We start from the raw sequence: 19,550 nt of genomic DNA, 5'->3' as shown, positions 1-19,550 counted from the left end.
CCAACTCATCATCAATAAATTATAGGCTGTTATTGCCAAGATGTCAGAGAGCATCTAAATACTATAACACAGTATTATTATGTTCTAAAACCTGAATTATATTTATGATACCAGAAATGAAAGTTTATTTTAACTGGAGCTGCTAATAAATAAATGGATATAACCATTGGTTGGTTCCGATGTCGAATTTGCCATTTTGGCTGTCACCAATTTGTTTTTATGGAACCAGACGTGACCGTGTCTGGAAGAGTGGGTTGTGCATGGGAGCTAGCTAGCTATTATTGAATTGCTAGTGTTGCTAATTCAGTATTTGAGTGCAATCACTGAACAGTTCATTTTCATTATCTACTGTAAAAGGGTCAAAGTTATAACACAAAAGCATCAACTGAAGCCAGAACGCAAATTCAAGGTGTCATTTTTTTTAGACCACAAGCACTCAGGCTGTTTGTGACAATATTGCATAAAGTTTATTTGTATTATTATGCTACAAAAAAAAAAACCTGCAACATTGAACTGCATGTGAATTGTACTACATCTCAGGATAAATATGTTATATTCCTATTCATATAATATGAGAGATATTCATTTTTTATCAGTCAGGTTAAAGTGGCTTTTTTATATGTCATTTTTGGCAGTTGCAGGAATATTAAAAGAGAAATGCATAAACAATTCAGGCTTCTGTAAATCATTAATGCACACATTTCACAGTCAGCAGGCTATAATTATCTATGTATGAACTGCATTTCCTGTGAAGGAGTGGAGAACATTTATGGAGGTAAAGAGTGTTAAACATGTTCACATCTCACGAGGTGCAAAATCCTGGTGTGACGCTGTGAAGAATGATGACCAACTAATGGGCTTTTTTCCCCGTTTCATCCCTTCATCCTCTCTGTACTTCTGGCTTCTCCCTCCTCCGTCTCCCGTTTTCCTTTTTTGCCCATCTGATGTTTTAGGTTACAGTGTTTGTCTACAATGACCTGATGCTGGTGACTCGAGAAGATGAGCCAGGCAGGTGTAACGTTCTTCAGAGTCCCCTCTACCTCCGACAGCTGCGGCTACAGGATGGTACGTGAGACCTAACACTCCTATTCATGTCACTCGTGCAACTGTGCAAATAACTGGACTGAACAAGAAAAGAGATGAGAAATCAAAATGTAAAACTTACTGTAAGCCAACAATTACATCTTAACGAGCAAGTTTATCGTATTATTATTATTATATATTGTTTTTTAGTTTATTTTATTCTGAGATCGCCGATGTTTTTGTCTTTCAGTGTAAACAGGAAAACATGAAATCTGAACACATGAACAGTGTTTGAACTCCACAAAGAATAAGACATCGGCCGACATTAAAGCACAGATCCAAACATTCTTCATCTTACAATCATATCAGTATATCTGCATGTTTTGAACCTTATTTGAACTTTTACAGTTCAACACTGAACGCGTAAGGAAATACAGGGAAAAAAAGAACTGCACCATTCAAAATAAAAAAGACAATACTGGGATTATTACTGCAGTATTTTCTGGTGAACTTGAACTGAACTGATCTTTAAGGAGATATTTAGGGAAAGACTGCACAAGTTCCTGTTGCTTTGTCTTTTGATTTCACCAAGGTGTAAACACTCATCTCCTGTGGCAAAACGGAGAGAATAGTTTGGCAATCAGGGTCCGCACAGAGCCCCGGCGAGTCAAATAAATCGGGGCTCACTGTAAATATTTGTGTTTAGAAGGGTGGGCGGAGGGGGGGGGGGGGGGGGGGGGGGGGTCACGTCTGGAGAGTCATGATTGGTTACAAATCCAGCAGAGACCGTAGAAAATGTAGCCGTGCGTGGGCAGTCAGAGAAATTAAGACCCCCGCCCCCCAAAAGTAAAACTGCCAACTTAAATTAGTTAAGCCAGACTGAAGACTGAGAATTATTCGACCAAACTAAACTTATTCAGACAGATTAAAAAAACAAAAAAAACAAACTGGTAGGGAACATAAAAGTTTCAGAGTTACTTTTTTAAAAAAAAAAAGAAGAAAGAAGAATTCTTGGGTATAAAAACAAGAGGCCTACATGAGAGAAAGGAAACCTCGTGCTGCTGTCGTTTTATTTTTTTCATTATCTCCAAAACCTCCGACACAGAGGTAAAAGGAAACTACTCTTTATCCCATCAAGACGCTCTGGGGGTCAGGAGAGGCAGATGTGGGGGTCAAAAGATAGTTCCCATAAATATAAATTTGAAAATATAATATGATATATAATATAACAAAAAATGTACAATTGTCGTGGTTACAAAAGAAAGAATTACTTTTTAAAATAAAAAAATTATGAATAAATAAAAACTTGACATTTTACTTCAATAAATTTAGATTTGGTTTTAGGATAAGTATATTAGTACATTTTGTATGCTTCCTCCACGTATAGTCGAGGTCGTGAGTCTCCTTTATTTTGGCGATCCAGGACTGAACATTTTGGGAGCTGGCTCTGTGTGACATCAAGCGTCGACCACAAAGATGATGACAGTGTTCATGACAGAAGAACAAATATGAAGAGGTCAAAACTCTTCACAACACTTGTGGTAGAGATGTGACTGCTCGTAGCCATCAGGCTCATCGCAGATGATGTCGCTCAAACAATCAAGTTCCATACAATTCATGCTGCTGCACTTTTGACCTCTTGAGTAATTTTCCTTCCTCTGTTTACCTTGGCAATGGGTGAAGTCCTACCAGAAACATTCACCATGTTAGAGCAAAAAATATATCGAATGTTCCTTAAACACACTGGCTGATCGAAGGATGAACATCCACAGGAGATTTGACCAAGACGTATCTAAGAGATGGGAAGAAATGATGGTGCTCAGTCTTTCCAGAGTACGTTAGACTTTGTAGACCAGAGTTGCTTGGACAACACGTGATGAAATGAAAATATCAATCCTGTACAAATGTATTCTGTGAGTAAGACGCAGTATCTATGTTGCCTGAGCTGTTCCGTCTTCCCACAGACAGCACTGGTCTCCCTCTGACCTCCACACCCCATCCACAAAATCACCAGTTTGGATCCAGGAGACTTTATGTTTCTGTGTTTCATGAGAAGACATACAACACACACACACAGACACACATCTCCACCCTGCTGCCTGTCATTGTTTTTTTGCTTCGGCAGCGTCACTCAGGAAAGAGGCGCCGGGGGATTGTGTTTGTTTCAGCAAGGGTGTGTTTGACGTGTGTGTGTGTGTGTGTGTGTGTGTGTGTGTGTGTGTGTGTGTGTATGTGTGTGTGTGTGTGTACACGTAATTACACAGTTCAATACAGCGGCTTTCCTGTGTTCCTGTCACCTCGATACTTAGTAGGGAGCGTGGGAAACACTGAGAGTATTATCAAGCACACGCAAAGCCACCTGCAGTAAACCACGTGTCAATCCAGAAACGATCAGTACGAGGCAAGACTGCTACTTCCTCTTTCAGCTCCTGCACTGTCACGATCAGAACAGCTCCGCTCTTAGAAGAAGAATTACACGACATTTAGAAGAAAAAAAAATCACAAATCATGTTGCGAAAAGGAAAAAGCCTCAATTTGGTGTCGTGCTTCAGTTTTTACATGAACTCTCTACACCTTTGACGTGTGAGTAAATCACAATTATGCATCAATCCAAACATGAAGTGACTGGTTGTTGTTTTTTCAGAATACAAGCAAATTTCAGTATATTAATCAGTCTTTTCATGTAGGAATGTGCACCCTCATAAGTTTAAAACAGGAGAATACTCAAGTGTTTGAGTCACATCATCCCCTGCAGTGTGTGTCATCAATAGTGTGGAGCTAGAAAGATATACAACAGTGACCTCTGCTGTTTGTTCTCAAAGAGACACTTTTTTTTGTGTCTTCTGTGGGGAAATCCTCAAATACTGTGTTTCACCGTGGCCCTGCTGTTCCTGCAAACTCACCCAGACCTTCGTCACTCCGGCATCAATTTTAAGGGTTATATAAACTCAGGAACTCTGAGTACTCTGTGCCTCATTCAATATATTTATGATTGACAGATCTCGATATTTTGAAATCTACACTAAAGCACCTCAATAAATACTTAACTGAACCCTTTCATGCATACAATAAAAAACATGGGGAATGCGGTATAAATGCTTAAAAAGTCAAAATCCTGTTTACAAGAACTGCTGTTAAAAAACAAAAAACCAAATGTTCAGTACACAACCCAAGGTTCAATTTGCAGGTAAACTGCAATATTTCAGTTCTGAAGGGAAACAAAATGTTTTTAAGGCTCGTCAGCTCTGCCCTTTGCAGAGGAGAGTACAGAAACTAGTGGCAACTAAGTTGGTTTCTGCAATTTATTTGCGTCAGTTTAGAGTGTTTCTTCTTCTCCTTAATCTTCAAAACAAACCGGAGACAGCTCAAACAGAACCGTGGGCTTGCTGAACAATTGCACCCATTTGGCAATCAGAATAGACATTTTTATTGAGGTCCCTCCCTAAAATATGAATCAGCAATTAGACATGATGATCATGCAGCTCTTAACCTCTGCAAAGAAGGTAACGTGATTGGTGTTTAATGTCTGTCTGTGAGCAGGATTATGCAAAAGCTATGAGGTGGATTCTCACCAAACGATGTAGTCTAGAACCAGGATGAAGTCGACCAGTTTATCTCTGTTTGGCTGAGGTTACCTAAATGGAGATTCGCACTCTCCAACTATTCATCTGTTTCGATCACATGATTTGAGCTTCGATGCCTGTGTGACTTGTTGTGTGTGTGTGTTTGTGTGTGTGTGTGTGTGTGTGTGTGTGTGTGTGTGTGTGTGTGTGTGTGAGAGGGAGAACGTGAGAGAAGCCAAACAAGTCTCCTTGCAGCGGCTAAGAAATATACATCCTCAATGTTCGGGTCTTAGTCATTTATTATTTCCTGTGAGCATGTGTGCATGTGCAGGGGTGGTGGTGGTAGTGGTGGTGGTGTGTGTGTGTGTGTGTGTGTGTGTGTGTGTGTGTGTGTGTGTTTGTTTGTGTGTGTGTATGGGGGGGGGGGGGGAATTTGATTAAAACCATATATCTTGCCTCCAGACCTACAGGCCTGTCTCACAGAGTTACTTCAGTGAGTTATTGTTGGATGTCAATAATGCTGACCTATATGATATAAAAGCTTCCCATCAATTAAAGTATTTTGACAAACTCATAATGAGGACTCAGAGGTTACTGCGAACATGCTGGGGAATGGTGATTGACAACAGGAGAGGAAAAATTTGAGCGATATTTTAACAATGACGATGAATCTCTTCATCTCTTCCAGATTATGCCGAAGAACTGAGATTCTACCTAATCCACATGACCGAGGTAAGAGAACGGATCACTTGAGTATGAAAGTGTGTGTTTTAAAGATTGAAAAGGAGGCTCTAATGTGAGACGTCTATTCTGCCCGCGAGCCGGAGGAGCAATTGACTCTAGTGGAAATCACATTATCGGGAAGATCCAAGGATTAGCAGAGAGCTATAATGAAAATGTCTTTCCTCTGTGTCAGACCTGTCTTCATCACAGGCACAACATGCACTCATCTCATGTTGTCTACACCAACGTTTTGTTGAAATTCACTTGACATATTTGAAAATGTAAAAAAAAAAAGAAGAAGAATGAAACAAATGGGGACATACTTGCATACAGATGTAAAATTCAGCTCAGGTAGATGTGTTCACTTGTTATGATGAACAATAATAACCCTTTATTCAGCCCACCATGACACCTCTCAGACCTTCATTTTAAAATTGAAATGAAAAGATGTTTGTTAATATTTTATTGTCCTCGGTGCTTTATTGTTAATTCAACACTGAAGTGGCTCTTTAATGGCTGACCTGCTCCGTTGTACATTGATTTGCTCATTTGGTAAAAGCTCCTATAGAGAATGAAGAGCAACACTTAAGCTACTGTGCAGGCATAGACCCTGGAGTAAACTTGAAGTAGGAGTGAATAAAAGGAAATCAAATAAAAAAGTGAAGTGAAAGGTGGACATGCTAGTGTTCTGTTCTGGTAGCTCACTCCACCATTGGGGAACCATAAATGTCTGGACTGAGAATGTCTCGTGTATCAATGCTGCATGATGATGTTCCTCGAGGAACACGGTAGCCAAAAAGAGGTATAAGCTACAATTTTTGAGCTCAAGTAGACGGGTGTTCGTCACTTGAGTATGATTCAAGCAGAAGGCAGTAAAGCAGGAAAAGCTAGGATGGCTCTATGGCTCCATCACTGACAGGGGCCCTTAAAGTGATACTTCCCTCAAAAGTGTATTTTGCCTTTCACGAAAAAAAACATGTGTGTTGGGCTCACAAGTTTCCCGTCCTGCATCCCGTCAATGAGATTCCAGAACGCAGAAAGACCCAGCCATGTAGCTGGAAGCTGCTAGCAACTGCTGGCTAACAACAGGAAAACTGTCACAAAATGTCTGTTAACAAACTGTCAAGCGATTCAACCGGTATAATCCATGTCATTAATTTGAGATAATAAAAACAAACAAACAAAAAAACAACTATAACGCTTCTGGTTCAGTTGAACCCACTCGCTAGCACTTGTTCATGTTAGCGCTGAAATGAAAGTGTATTTTAAGGAGTTTGTAAATTACTGAGCATACAGCTGGGTAGAGAAGACATGGATGACACTGGATGAAGAGCTTGAGAGTTTGTAAACAGACGTTTCTGGACAGTTTTACTGCTGGAGGTGTTGTTAGCCGTCACTTCTGGTGACGTCTGGTTCCTTCTACATTCTGGATTCTCAAAGAAATGATGCAGGTGGGGAAAAAGTTCACACGAGACACCAATTATGAAGACTTAAGAGGAAAAATACACATTAAGTACCACTTTAAAACATATTAGAACATAAAAGATGAAGGCGCCCAGAATTATTTGTTTTCAAAGACTTAAACTCTCTCACACCCTGGCCAAGGGTAGGCACTGAAGATGAATGAGCAGTGCAATGACACGCGCCCTTTAAGACTGATTGATAACCAGCCTCATTCTCTCATTGTAAATTGTTCCAGCGGTATAAAAAAGTGGGACATAAACAAGCAGGAGCCGATTCTTATCCGACAAATACTCTGACAGGACTTCAGCGTTTCGGAGCCTGTTTCGTTGTTGACCACCCTGAGATGGTCTTTTGCTCTGACAGTTGGGTTGAAGTTATTGAGCATGTTTGCAGATTGTTCTTTCCCTTCTCCTCAGCTGCTTCTCCCTCCTGACTGCTGCTCTCTGTTTCAGTCAGGACGTGTGTGCAGAGGGGAGGATGAAACGGCAGGTTTATGATGTTATCATAAGCTCATCACTTCCACGTTCTCAAGCTCGTTTCTTCCTCCCCTCCTTCCCGTCTTAAGGCACCACACTTTCTCTTAAGTCAACTTTCTGATCTTTCTCCCTCGGAAGAAAAACCTGACATGATATTCACATTCTGTGTCTATCACCATCAGCACCTCAGGCATATTTGATACATGTCATCTGTCAGGAGAAAATAGTGTACCGCAGTCCGCTTGGGTCGTTGACATTTTAGTCATATTGATCCATGATTCTGGTGTGTATTCAGGTGGAACCATGATAAGAGGAATACAAATCCTTTCCAGTATAATTATTTTAACTTTATTGGATATAAACTGGATATAAATTGGACTCAATCGATATTTCTATTTTGAGTAAGAAAGCAGAAACACTGGTGTGGCCTTACAAAAGGATGTGACAAGCTGAAGAATATAAAACATAAAATGTTGATTGAATTTCAGATTCCGCTATATCAGATGGAGCATACTCACCTCCTTCCATAGAAAAATACTTCACTTTTAATATAATTTTGCAGAGGATTAATCTGGTAAATTTAGACAAAATGATCTAAAATAGGAGCCTGGATGTGGTTAAAAACAAGAAACCCATAATGACCCATATTTTATTTTAAGTGACAGCTTCCCCTCTAGCAGCCATTGTGATTATGTTTGAGCAAAGTTTCAAAACTGTATTTATAGTCAGAAGTCAGTGACGACCGGAGGTCAGAGCGGATAAACGGGTCAACTAAACCCCACACTTTGCCACAGGACGTCGCTGTGTGTTTCCTGTTTTCCAACCACAGGAAAAAACTGCTTTTTAAAAACAATTATCATCAACCACACAGTTGTTAATGTTACCATGGCGACAAAGTTCCCCATCACTCAGACTACAATTATTCCTAAAAAAAAAGAGTTCATCTTAACCAAAATTGTGATATTTCCCCCCACAAAATCTTGTTTTGTTGTTCCTAACTAAATCTAACCACACTTTGAATGCACAACATTAAAGGAAATTATTCCTCAGCAGTGGTTTGTCACATTGTCTGAGTGATTGCTGCCAGCAGGGGCAACACATCCATGTGTTGGACAAACTCAGAACTTTGTGGTGTATTGAAGGGCTTTTCATGAACCAGAATCTCATGACAGGAAATGAATACAGAGTAATGACTGATGAGGGGCCCGGGAAAATGGATTTTCATCCTGCGTATTTACATTTTTCCAGTAAAGCCATGAAGCGAGAGATGGACTTGTCATGGATATTGATTGGCATTTACATTTGCCAGGAGTGCTGAATATGCATACGTCCTCCTGCCACATAAAGACTTGAGCTGGCCGAGTTGGCTACTTGTGGTTCTAACAAAATGTGGATATAGAGTCTAATTTAACTGTGCACTTCTAAGACTTTCAAAATACCATCAGACCAAATGAGTGGCATTGTGGCAGAGTCATTTTGCCTGGGTTGTCCACAGTTTTTATCTCGAGGAAAAGTGCATCATATGACAGATGGGGGAGGGACATACAACTCAGAAACCTGATTAGTATACGTCAGTGAGTCAGGATGACTCATCAAGCATTTGAATGTTTTACAGGGAGAGAAAAGGAAAGTAAAATGACTTTGATACTGAATTTTTTTTTTTGGCATATTTTGCCTCCGTCAGGAGACGGAGGACTAAAACGGTGACTGAATGTAATTTTCATTTCCCAGGGCCATTATAGCAGACTGACCGCAGTTATGAGTTTCTAATAAATGTAACACTTAAGCTGGATGGAAAATCTCGAGAGGGAAAGTTAGTTTTAATGTATTTTCAAGTGGCCATCACTACTCACTTCCATGTTGCATCCGAATCAATCACCCGTAGAATTGTCTCCCTGCAGTCTGGTGGCGCAGGGAATGGACACTTGCTGCGGCTGCAGCAAACACATTTGGCTGCGTTTGCAGGCGCCGAGCCTGTTAGGGTCCTATTGCTGCACAAGCGACTTCCTCTGGTTGGTTTGAGCATCACTGCAGAGGGATGTGAGATCTCAGTGTGTGTGTGTGTGTGTGTGTGTGTGTGTGTGTGTGTTGCTGCAGGAGCATCCCGAGACTGACACCTGAGTTAGCCCTGACACCTAACATCATAAATGAATGTATATATGTATGTATGTATGTTCTATCTATCTATCATCTATCTATCATCTATCTACACACACAAACACACACATATGTATGTCTCATCTATGCACAGAATTCAGTTTGTCTGTTTCTTGCCCTTGTTTTGGAAACCATTCAATGAGATGTCTGCTAAGTAGATTCAGCTGAACCGACTGCGTAGCTGATGGGGCTGTTTTCCCCTCTCTCTCCATCCAGCTACTTTTGTGATTTGCTTCGGCGGCAAGTATCTGCTCATATGGTTAATCTTTTCACAGAGCTATAATATAAACCCCGACAGCTGTACACACACACACAAAGACACACACACACACATACACACACACACACACACACACCCTTGCGCACATACATTGTCACACCATTTTTGCTTTGAAATGTGCTTCATAACCTCATTAGCAGCTTATGAATGTTTTAGAAGGCCCCCTTTTTTGTCCAGAGATTCCATACAGAGTGAGAGAGGGGTCTGATGTTTGTCCCATGGGCTGGAAAAGAGGAAGGAAGAGGCAGCAATACCATTCAATGTATCCAATTAGGAAACTTATATAAATAGAAACTCTTACGTAAGACAGCTTGGGAGGGGAAGAGGGAGAGTTTGACTCAGTTAAAGGCAGATTTTAAATTTCACATGACACATAAAAAATGGTCTGCTGGAGCTCTCGCAGGAGCTTTTATCCTGTTTGTGTCCAGTTACAATTTACTTGGCTCAGCAACCTCTGACTCCCTTGTCAGACTCATTCCTCCATTCATCCTGTCAGACCCCCCCCCCCCCCACACACACACACACACAAAATGTGCCGTCATCTATTATAGTTGACACACCTGTCAGCAGTTCATTTCATACCTCAGGAAGCAGACGCAGCATACACACTTACTGTTCTTGTCTTTCACAAGTGCTGTTAGCAAGGCACTTTTAGACATGTAGTATTATTCATTTCCCTTTTTTGAGTTTAGAATATTAAAATGTGAATTAAGCAGTGAGGGCACCTTGTCCCTTTTTCCTCTACCTTAAGCTAAAGTACTGTTGTGCTTATTTATCTTCAAGCATTGACAGCGAGTTTGACCTCCTGGCCCGGCTGACAGATGGTGTGCAAAGCAAACTGGTGCGAGGAAAATATATCAAAGAAGACTGGGAGGTGGGGGGGTGGAGTGGGGGGGGGGGGGCATCTACCGAGCGAGACCATTGAGCTGATCAGAGAAGATGAAGATATGTTTGAAGTGCTTGAGTGACCATGACCCTTAACCACGGTGTTTGTGTGTGCATGTGTGTTCACTCAAGTAAAGGATGTGTGTAATGAGATAGACTCATGATTGAATTGCTCTTTCTGGCCTGTCTGTGCAAAGGTCACTCACATGAGAGAGCGCGAAAGAGTTATGCAGGACACATTCGGATGGCTCTGTGAATGTTTTTAGTTGAGTTATAGTTAGATATTCCTCTACTCCTTCATTCGGTTCACCCAAAAACACAAAAATCTGAAATGCTTATCATGAAAGCTTAATGAGTTAAGTGAGTTTTGCTTTATTATCTGAAAAGGGAAGATTCTAACTTAATAGAATGGAACTTTAACTCATCAAAATTAAACTGGAAAGATCTGCCTCTTCTCTTCCTCTGTTTGACATGCTCTCATCATACTCTACATGCCTAAAGTGTCCAAGTACTAGCAAATCGTACGTTCTCATTTGTGGTTGAAACACCTTGACTCCACACCCATGGGAGTCGCTGAGGGTGCAGGACATCAACTGAAGACAGAATCCCATCTGTAGAAACCTGTAATGCTGCGGAGCTTTAAGATGAACCCTCATAGTTGTAGCCTAGCCACTGGTGGTGTTAACGCTGACCGTGGCTGGTGTCTCTACTTTAAGGGATCCAGGACTCAAACTGAATCCGTTGGGTTTCTATTAGATTTCTTGTTAGCTCTCTGTCGGACAGTACAATACTGCAGTGTGTGTGTCAATGCTTCATCAAGTTCATCTGACCTGAAGATCTGTGGTTAAAACCCCTTCTGTACTGGCTGTGCTGTTGTTTTCCAATGAGGAAGCAGCGCCCGACTAGGTGTTACCACTGCCCTCAGTGCTGGTCTCAAAGTTAAAATTAGTCCAATTTTGGCATCAGTTGCCACTGACCTTTCAAAGAGCAACCAATAAGACATAGCCAGAAGGGACAAAAGTAAGCATGGTGGACGATTGAAGAAAAGCTTGTTCTGTGTGTTCCCCGAACTTTACAAACAAGAACCAAGAGAGAAATGGTGATTCATGGTCAAATGTCAGCCAACAGATGGGACTTACATTGTAAGAATTTGACTGAGTCCAATAGGGTAACTTCACTGTTTGTGTGGCCATTTTTGTTGGTTCTTTGCTGCTTTGTTACTGAAGCCCCTGTTGTATACATACAGAAAATGTGCAATACTTTCCTAAAATGCAGACATGAACATAAATCTGTGTTGACCAAAACTGGAAATTAGCACTGATTCACAAGAGACCAACACAGCAACATATGTGGCTCCCACATATCAACACACACAGTTTTTCCCTAAACGATGCACTCATCACGGAACAGACGTCACCACTAGATCTCCTCGGAGCAGGGCGTCATTTAGTCCTACTAAGTGATTAGTCAGGGTTGTCTTTGAGACCATGTGTCCCTTAGGTTTTTCTGTTGTCTACTGGGTTTAATTCTCATGTTGATAGAGTCAATCATATGCACAGTGAAATTTACTTATTTTTATCTCTGCATAAACAGTGAAAACTCTTCTCTGGAAGTTGCAAGCAGTTGTCATCCTCCTCCTGTAAACCTCTCCATGTCTGACGCTGCCTCAGTCCGCTCTCCTACTTCCTCCTGTCTACTCATGCCCTTCTCCTCCATAGCTGGAGGTCATCCTATTTTAGCAGTTGCTTAAAACAGAACTGATCTAACCTAGATTTACATGTGAAAGAAAAATGTGTGTGTGTTTGGGGGGGGGGGGGGTGTGCACAATTGTGTCTCTGGAAAGTCAAGTGTGTGTAAGTGTGTCAGTGACGACGGAAGAGAGGAGGCAGGGTTGTGTAGGTAAACCAAAACTACAGAGAACAAGGGTGGACAGTGTACAAGATAAGTGATCAACGGCGTACTTCAGGGTCATCGCTGAATTATCGCGTCGTCATGGGCAACTTGGCCGACCGGGTCGGGCCTAAGAAGCGGTTCGTCAGGGAGGCAAACTCTCTTCAGCAGCACCTGCTGTCTGACAGTGGAGATGTAAGTGCTGATAGAGAAAATGACTTGCATTTAAGTCACCGCGTAGCCTAACAGCATGAAAAAAGGAAGCGATAATGTTTTTTTTGTTTTGTTTTTTTGGTTAAGTTAGGTTGATAGAAAAAGAAAAGCATTCAGTGTTAAATGTACAATATTTTGCAAGAATTCAGAGAACAGTTAAACCAATTTTGAGTTCAAAAGTGTCAACAGTGATAAGCTCAAGGGTTGTAATCTTATAGCTTTTTTTTCTTCCCTTGGTGTCACACTATAATTGCTGTATAGTAGTTATTCTGCTAATGTTTGTCTTGGAAGTCTCTGCGAGCGAAAGGTGAGGATTCAGTGAAGTGCATGCTTATTCATTCACCACTATTCCCAGAAATTGCCTCTGTAGCTGTTAGTATTTAATTGGCACAATGGTGTCACTAACATGCATGAAATCATGAATAATCTAAGCGAAGCATCTCAGTAACAATGAGAAATCTTACTATAATCGTATAATGCTAGCAAGTTTCTCATAGTCACTACTTACGAACAATTTCACACATAAGCTGTGCATGTAAATCATATTGCATGTGGAGTTTGCAAATTTGAATGATTCATTTTCTTTTGTGTATACTCGATGCAGAACAGATTTTTTTGATGATTGGAAGGAGATAGGAGGCACCAAATGTGATACTGCCAAACGAGGTGAAATCACAGTGTGATGGCGTGCGTGTAGGCCGTGGAACAGCAAGAGAGCTCTGATCAGGGTTACAATGCTGTGCATACAAATACTCTCTGTTTGCAAAGAGGGGCCTGTACAGTTAAAGGTCAGACTGTTCTTGGTTTATTATGCACACGGTGACGTTCTTGTGACGTGTGTGGACACAGTAAATAATGGTGCCATTTTAATTCGATTACTTTGGGTGAAGACTCACTGTTGTTGCTTTGTCCTGCATCTTGGAGGAAATCTTAAACAGATCTTTTTTTTGATGTGCTGTGGAGGACTATACACACACACACACACACACACACACACACACACACACACACATATATATATATATATATATATATATATATATATATATATATATATATATACACACATATATACATATACGTATATATGTATATAAATGCATATATATACATATACGTATATATGTATATATATGCATGTGTGTATATGTGTGTGTATATATGCATGTGTGTATATGTGTGTGTATATATATGTATATATATTTATATATGTGTGTATATGTATATATGTATACATATATGTGTATATATGTATATATCTATATCTATATATATAATATGTGTGTGTATATATATGTATATGTGTATATATATATAATATGTGTATATATATAATATATATATATATATATATATATATATATATATATAATATGTATATGTACAGCACAGAACACCTTTTTATGGATGTGTATTTCCATTTAAGTTTCTCTGTGATTTTCAGACACATGATTGACTGCTAGACATACAGGCTGTTGCTTGCAGTCTGCAGGAGGGGTGTGAATTATATGCACCCAGGGGCCCTTGTCAGCAGAATATCTACTTTATGGAAGCCATCCATAACGTGGCCGGGGCAGGAATAGTTTCTCTGGGGTATGATTGAGCTGAAATGTATCCCCCCACCCCAAGATGAGCCACAACTTAAAGTGTATTTTACCTTTTTGTTTGATTTAATATGCCAGCAAAGATGAGTGGGAGTGCAGTGACAGTAGTTATACATCTTTATCACTTAAAGACCCCCTTCTTAGCGATATGATTGCATTTAGATCTACAGCCACCAACAACGTAGCACGCAGCATTGATCTCAGTGATGAAGTATTCTACTGTTCTAAACAGAAAGGGCAATGCAGACGGTAATGAACATCTGAATTATTCACCAACTGTGATGGAAAGTGTGCAGAGGTAATTTCCAAATTAATGATTATTTTTTTCATGTTTGTGTTAGAACCATATTGAGCTGCAAATTAAAGGAACATTTTGGCTATTTTGGAAATAAACTTGTTTGCTATTATTCCCAGAGCCAGAAAAAAAAAATTGATAAATAAAGTAACCTCTAGTTACTGTAGCCCAGTGAATGGTATTGGATGGAAATTGTTAGCATTCCTGAATTACAAGTTTTCAAATAGATACGTTTCATATTCTATGTCCACCCCCCCCCCCCGAAATAATCATTGTTTGCTCTTCTAGTAGTCAACAAATGTTGTGTTGCTGAATGTTGTTTGCTGATGTGCAGTGGAGGCTCTTGAGGTGCTGCATCAAATCACTGCGCCTAGCCAGGAAATAATCTCTAACTATTTGTCTGGTTCTAAAATTACAATATCTTAAGATTTTATGCTCAAACCTTGTTATATTAACAGACAAAAAGTCATTTTAGTGGAAAAAAACTGCTGAAAATTTGCTGACTTTTGCCTTGAGTGTGCTAACACATACCATCCACTTTCATTCATTGTGCTAAGCTAACTAGCAGGAAGCCAGTCCCCGAGGGTCTCCACAGCTCCCTAACTCAAACACAGAGGAGGGAGCCTTCTCCATCCTGTAGTCTGCCTGTGTTTGTGTGTGACAAATAAGTGTATTTCCTAAAGTTTGATTGTTCCTTAAACAATGAGGTTCTGATAACAATAAAAAGATTCAATTAATAAGATCCCTCGTCTTGTTATTGCATTGATCTAAATGCAAATGACAATCAAAGGCTTATGATGGCAAATCCATTATTTTTATAAGTTTTATTTATCCAATGCGAGTCACAGACATAGAGTGAATGCAAAAATTTCTCTTAATACATTTAATGAACTTAAATAAACAATTCCCCCCCGCACCCAGAACCATGGTCCTCTTATATGATTAAAGTACACCATGAAGAATAAATAAATAAATGAAATGAAATTAACACATGTAAAATAATAATTAATTAAAAATGGTTGTAATGAAAATAGATAAGTAAATAAAAACAAAAAAGTAAAGAAAACAAGACAAAAAATAAACATATACTCATATACACACACACATATATATTATTAATATATAAATAAGGTGCTGGTGCTGATCATTGAATGTGCAAAATTAATATCAATGGTTTCTTACTCCTCAGTCATCAAAGCACATTTATTATGCTGGAGTGTCTTTGGGGGAATAGTTCTTGGTGTAATCTCCCACTGGTGGACCAGCACAGTAATACAGTGGTTGTTGATAGAGAGACCTCCCGAGCCGGCAGCCCATCAAGATTAAGGAGTGTTTTCCAATGAGAATAGAACCTGTAAGATGAACCTCTAAGTGAAAATGGGTTCTTCTCCAGTTTCAGAAGATCTAAAATGTCTTGGCAAATCCATTCTTATGTAATAAAAATCATCATATAACCAAGCAAAAAGTGATTGTGCAAAAGAAAGACACGCTAAAACACTACTGTTGATTTAACAAAGACAAAAATTGTACGAGGAAAAAAACATTCAGGAAAAAGGCAGATGACTTCAGAGAACTTCCCGGAGGCCCACTCATGTGCTTATCATCCTCCCTGGCGGCTAAAGGAAGGCCTGTGGCCAGAGACTGCAGTTTACATGCACTTTTCATGGCTGCTTTTTCTAGTCTAACCACAGAAGAGCTCTGAACTGGAACCCAGACAAACAAACCAGAAATAGATGAAAGAGTGTGGGAAAGCCACTGAGTTCGGGGGGAATTTTATTGTATGCTGTGAATTGGGATGGGGGGGGGGGGGTATAAAGCATTATTTGTTTGCATGTAGTGATTTTTGTGTGCTCTGTTATCAGGTGTTAAAAATGATTGCGTTCAGCTATAGAACATTGACCTTGGTGCATAACAGGACTACCAACCCAATCTCAGTTTGTACCACATAACTGGGTTATCGCTGAGGTATTTATTAGAAGAGTGTGACGAAACACACTGCCGCCTACTTCTAGATAGAGAACTGCCAGGTTCAGAACTAACTGATCGTGCATACTTTAGTCCTGTCATGAGACAATCACGCATGGGAACCAGATTTACCTTACCTCACCCACACCACCTCAGACATCTGGTCAGGAGTTTGATGCAAATTATTTTTTGACAACAAATAAGTGACAGTGGAGTAGAGTCTGTAGCCATGCTAGCATCGCCTTGATTCCTGTTCTAATATTAGCAGTGAAAGTACAGCTGAGCCTGATGGAAGTTTGATATTTTGGATTTAATCACGTAGCACAAATTCAGATGTTGACTGAACTGTTGCTCGAGATGTGAAGGCAAAGGATCGTGACCTTTGTAGCAAAGTTCATCGCCCAATGTTTGTCAAGACATCTCAGTGAAAACATATTTTTACCCCTGCAGTGAGAGTCTCAGGCAAACAGGAGCCCGTTGCTTTTATTCTCAGTGCAAAATCCAATAGTTTTGACAAGTTAAGGTTATAGGTCATAGTGTGAGTTAAAGTAAAAATAGAAATATTAATAAAAATGCAAATGTCCGATTGTTTTGCTAAACCATAAAAGTACACACTATCGTGCATAACTTGTTTTTTTATAGGTATGTAAGTGTCATTGCAAAGGCAAACATGAAATATTTACAACACCTCATGCAATAATGCCATGAAGTAATATTAAAATACTTTGAATTGGAAACCCTGCTGGTAACACAAAGTCATAAAGTCTCATCCTGTCGGCACACTGGACATTTAAACCAAATTCCACAGAGATTCATCCAATAGTTGTAGAGATATTATGGACCAAAACAACCATCACTGTCATTCCTAGATCCATCAGTGTGGATTACATGTGAGCCGCAGGATCATACTAGGAGGAAACGAAGCGACGACACCAGGAGAGGAGATTATACGGTGTCCACGTTCAGTGACATTAATGAGGACACCAAGGAGTCGGTTGGTTGTTTAAGCATCATTAGCTCCTGTTAACATTAAGTCAAAGCTTTAAAACCCATTCAATGATACGGTTACAAGGTCCAGTGATCAGCAGTGTAACCCTTCAACCAACTGCAGAAAAATGACAACGAGAATATTAAGGCACTGCTTACAGCTTTTGGACCGACTAGCGATGGCGTGCTCTTTATTAAGTGGGTCTATGAGATAATGAGATGATGGCGGGCTGGTAGTTTTATCTTTAATTAAGTGAATTGTGACTGAATGACAAGTCATGATAGAATGTGGAGCACCAGACTATGACTAACGGGGCATGACGCTGCTCTTTGATCTCTCGAGCGTGCCTGATTCATTTTATTTTTGTAGGATTTCTTCGACCATGTTTTTTTTGGGCAAACGTCACTGCAGTAGTCTCAGTCATCATTATACTCTAATAGCAAGGATTTGGTGCCATTATCTCTCCATTTAGACCTATAATTTTCTGCTTTGTAGAGATTATGACTCCCGTACCGATGATATGAATTTTTAGTGCCATCTCTGAGAATCCACTCCCTTCTGGGATTTACTCATCGGCTCACTCTTACAATCCTTTTAACTGATAGAAATATTAGGCCCAATTGCCAGCTTTGTCGAACACTCGTGAGCTACGTATTATCCGCAATGAGTGGGCCTCCATGAACTCAATTTCTTGAACTATTTGCCTCGATGAATTTAATCAAAACATGCTCAAATTCTTTGGCAATATTGGCCGTTATATTGAAAATAGGTATTTTGGGTGGCTAAAATGTTCAAGATGATTTGTGAATGCTGTAAATTCTTCTTTCAACCATTTCAAATGGGTGCAAGGAATTTAGTAGAAATAATTTGTGTGACACGTCCAGAATAACACTGCTAATGGCTGTAATTTACATTTCCAGTCCTGTTTTTGAGAAATCCTGCTAACAAACAACTAGAAAGCACTCAGAGAGCACACACTGTTCCTGTGTCTTCAATTGTCACGATCCAGGATCTACAGTTTGAACTGGATCGCCTCTTAAAATTTAGCAATTTATTCTTGTATTATTACCTGTCTCGACACCATATTTAATAAAAATCTACACTTTAGATTTCAAGATATCGTGTCAAAAAAAATCAAAACAATAAACGAAGTACATACTGGTGATAATGGCAGCTGAGCTTGAGCTGGGCAGCAGAAGAGCTGGAAAGATCGGAAAATTTCAATAAAGTTTTCATTGTCAAACCTGTAGAAGTTTTGGAAAAGAGAGATTATTTTCCCTCATGTTATCTGCGATTATCTGTGAATATGAAGCTTCATCCCTGCAGCCAAAAACATTAGCTTAGATTGATGCTTTACCCTGGCGGTAATAACACCAGCCTCTCAGTACCCCTGAACCTGTCCAACCGTTGCATTTTGTTTATTTCATCCATAAAAAACAACAAATTGTTGTTTTTACAGTAGGTTTTGTTCTGCTATATTTCTCTACCGGAAGCAGTGAGGTTCGCAGCCTCATGGTCCCGCCAAAACTCTGGGAAATCACTGCTGCCAGCCAAGAAACACACCAGCACATAACTGCTCTTAGTCTGTATACCAGTCCAAGCTAATTAGCTGCTGGCTGCACATTCATATTTACCACAGAGACATGCGGCGGTATCGATCATCTCATCTCTGATTTAACCTGAAGGAGAAGAGAGTCTTTTGTCATCTTCCTCTCTCAAGCAGTCATTACACACCTATGATCCTTGCCACATGAGAGCAAAACATTACAATTATTACCTGGCAGCCTTAAGAGAATATCTGTATGAAATAGATTGGCTGTCAGTGAAGCCATGCTAACAATGTGCTGATGCAGCTTCGGTGAGCTGTGTTGACAGCAGTCCTGTGACATGCTGAAAACTCATCTGCCAGATGGCTCAGGAGGACGGCTTCAACCAGGGAGCACTTTAATCAATCTGATTAAGGGGAAATGCTGTCTGTATTTTTAGCCACTCAATGGCAGGCCAGTGACCATTCATCGAATTTT

The 19,550-nt window shown here is 40.0% G+C and overlaps 1 protein-coding gene across 4 annotated transcripts in view; it reads left to right on the top strand.

Moving 5' to 3' along the window:
- rgs3a (regulator of G protein signaling 3a) overlaps positions 1-19,550 on the top strand; it is a 150,287-nt gene that overhangs the window by 56,545 nt on the left and 74,192 nt on the right. For all 4 annotated transcript variants that reach the window (XM_086187490.1, XM_086187491.1, XM_086187492.1 and 1 more), the window contains 2 exons: positions 954-1,065; positions 5,275-5,318. In XM_086187490.1, the coding sequence (XP_086043616.1) occupies positions 954-1,065; positions 5,275-5,318 (156 nt within the window). The remainder of the gene's footprint in view (positions 1-953; positions 1,066-5,274; positions 5,319-19,550) is intronic.

Source organism: Aulostomus chinensis, chromosome 19 (genome assembly GCF_037954235.1).
Source record: "Aulostomus chinensis isolate RoL2024-O1b breed Wild chromosome 19, RoL_Achi_v1.0, whole genome shotgun sequence".
NCBI lineage: Eukaryota > Metazoa > Chordata > Actinopteri > Syngnathiformes > Aulostomidae > Aulostomus > Aulostomus chinensis.
This window is presented reverse-complemented; position numbering and strand designations above follow the sequence as displayed.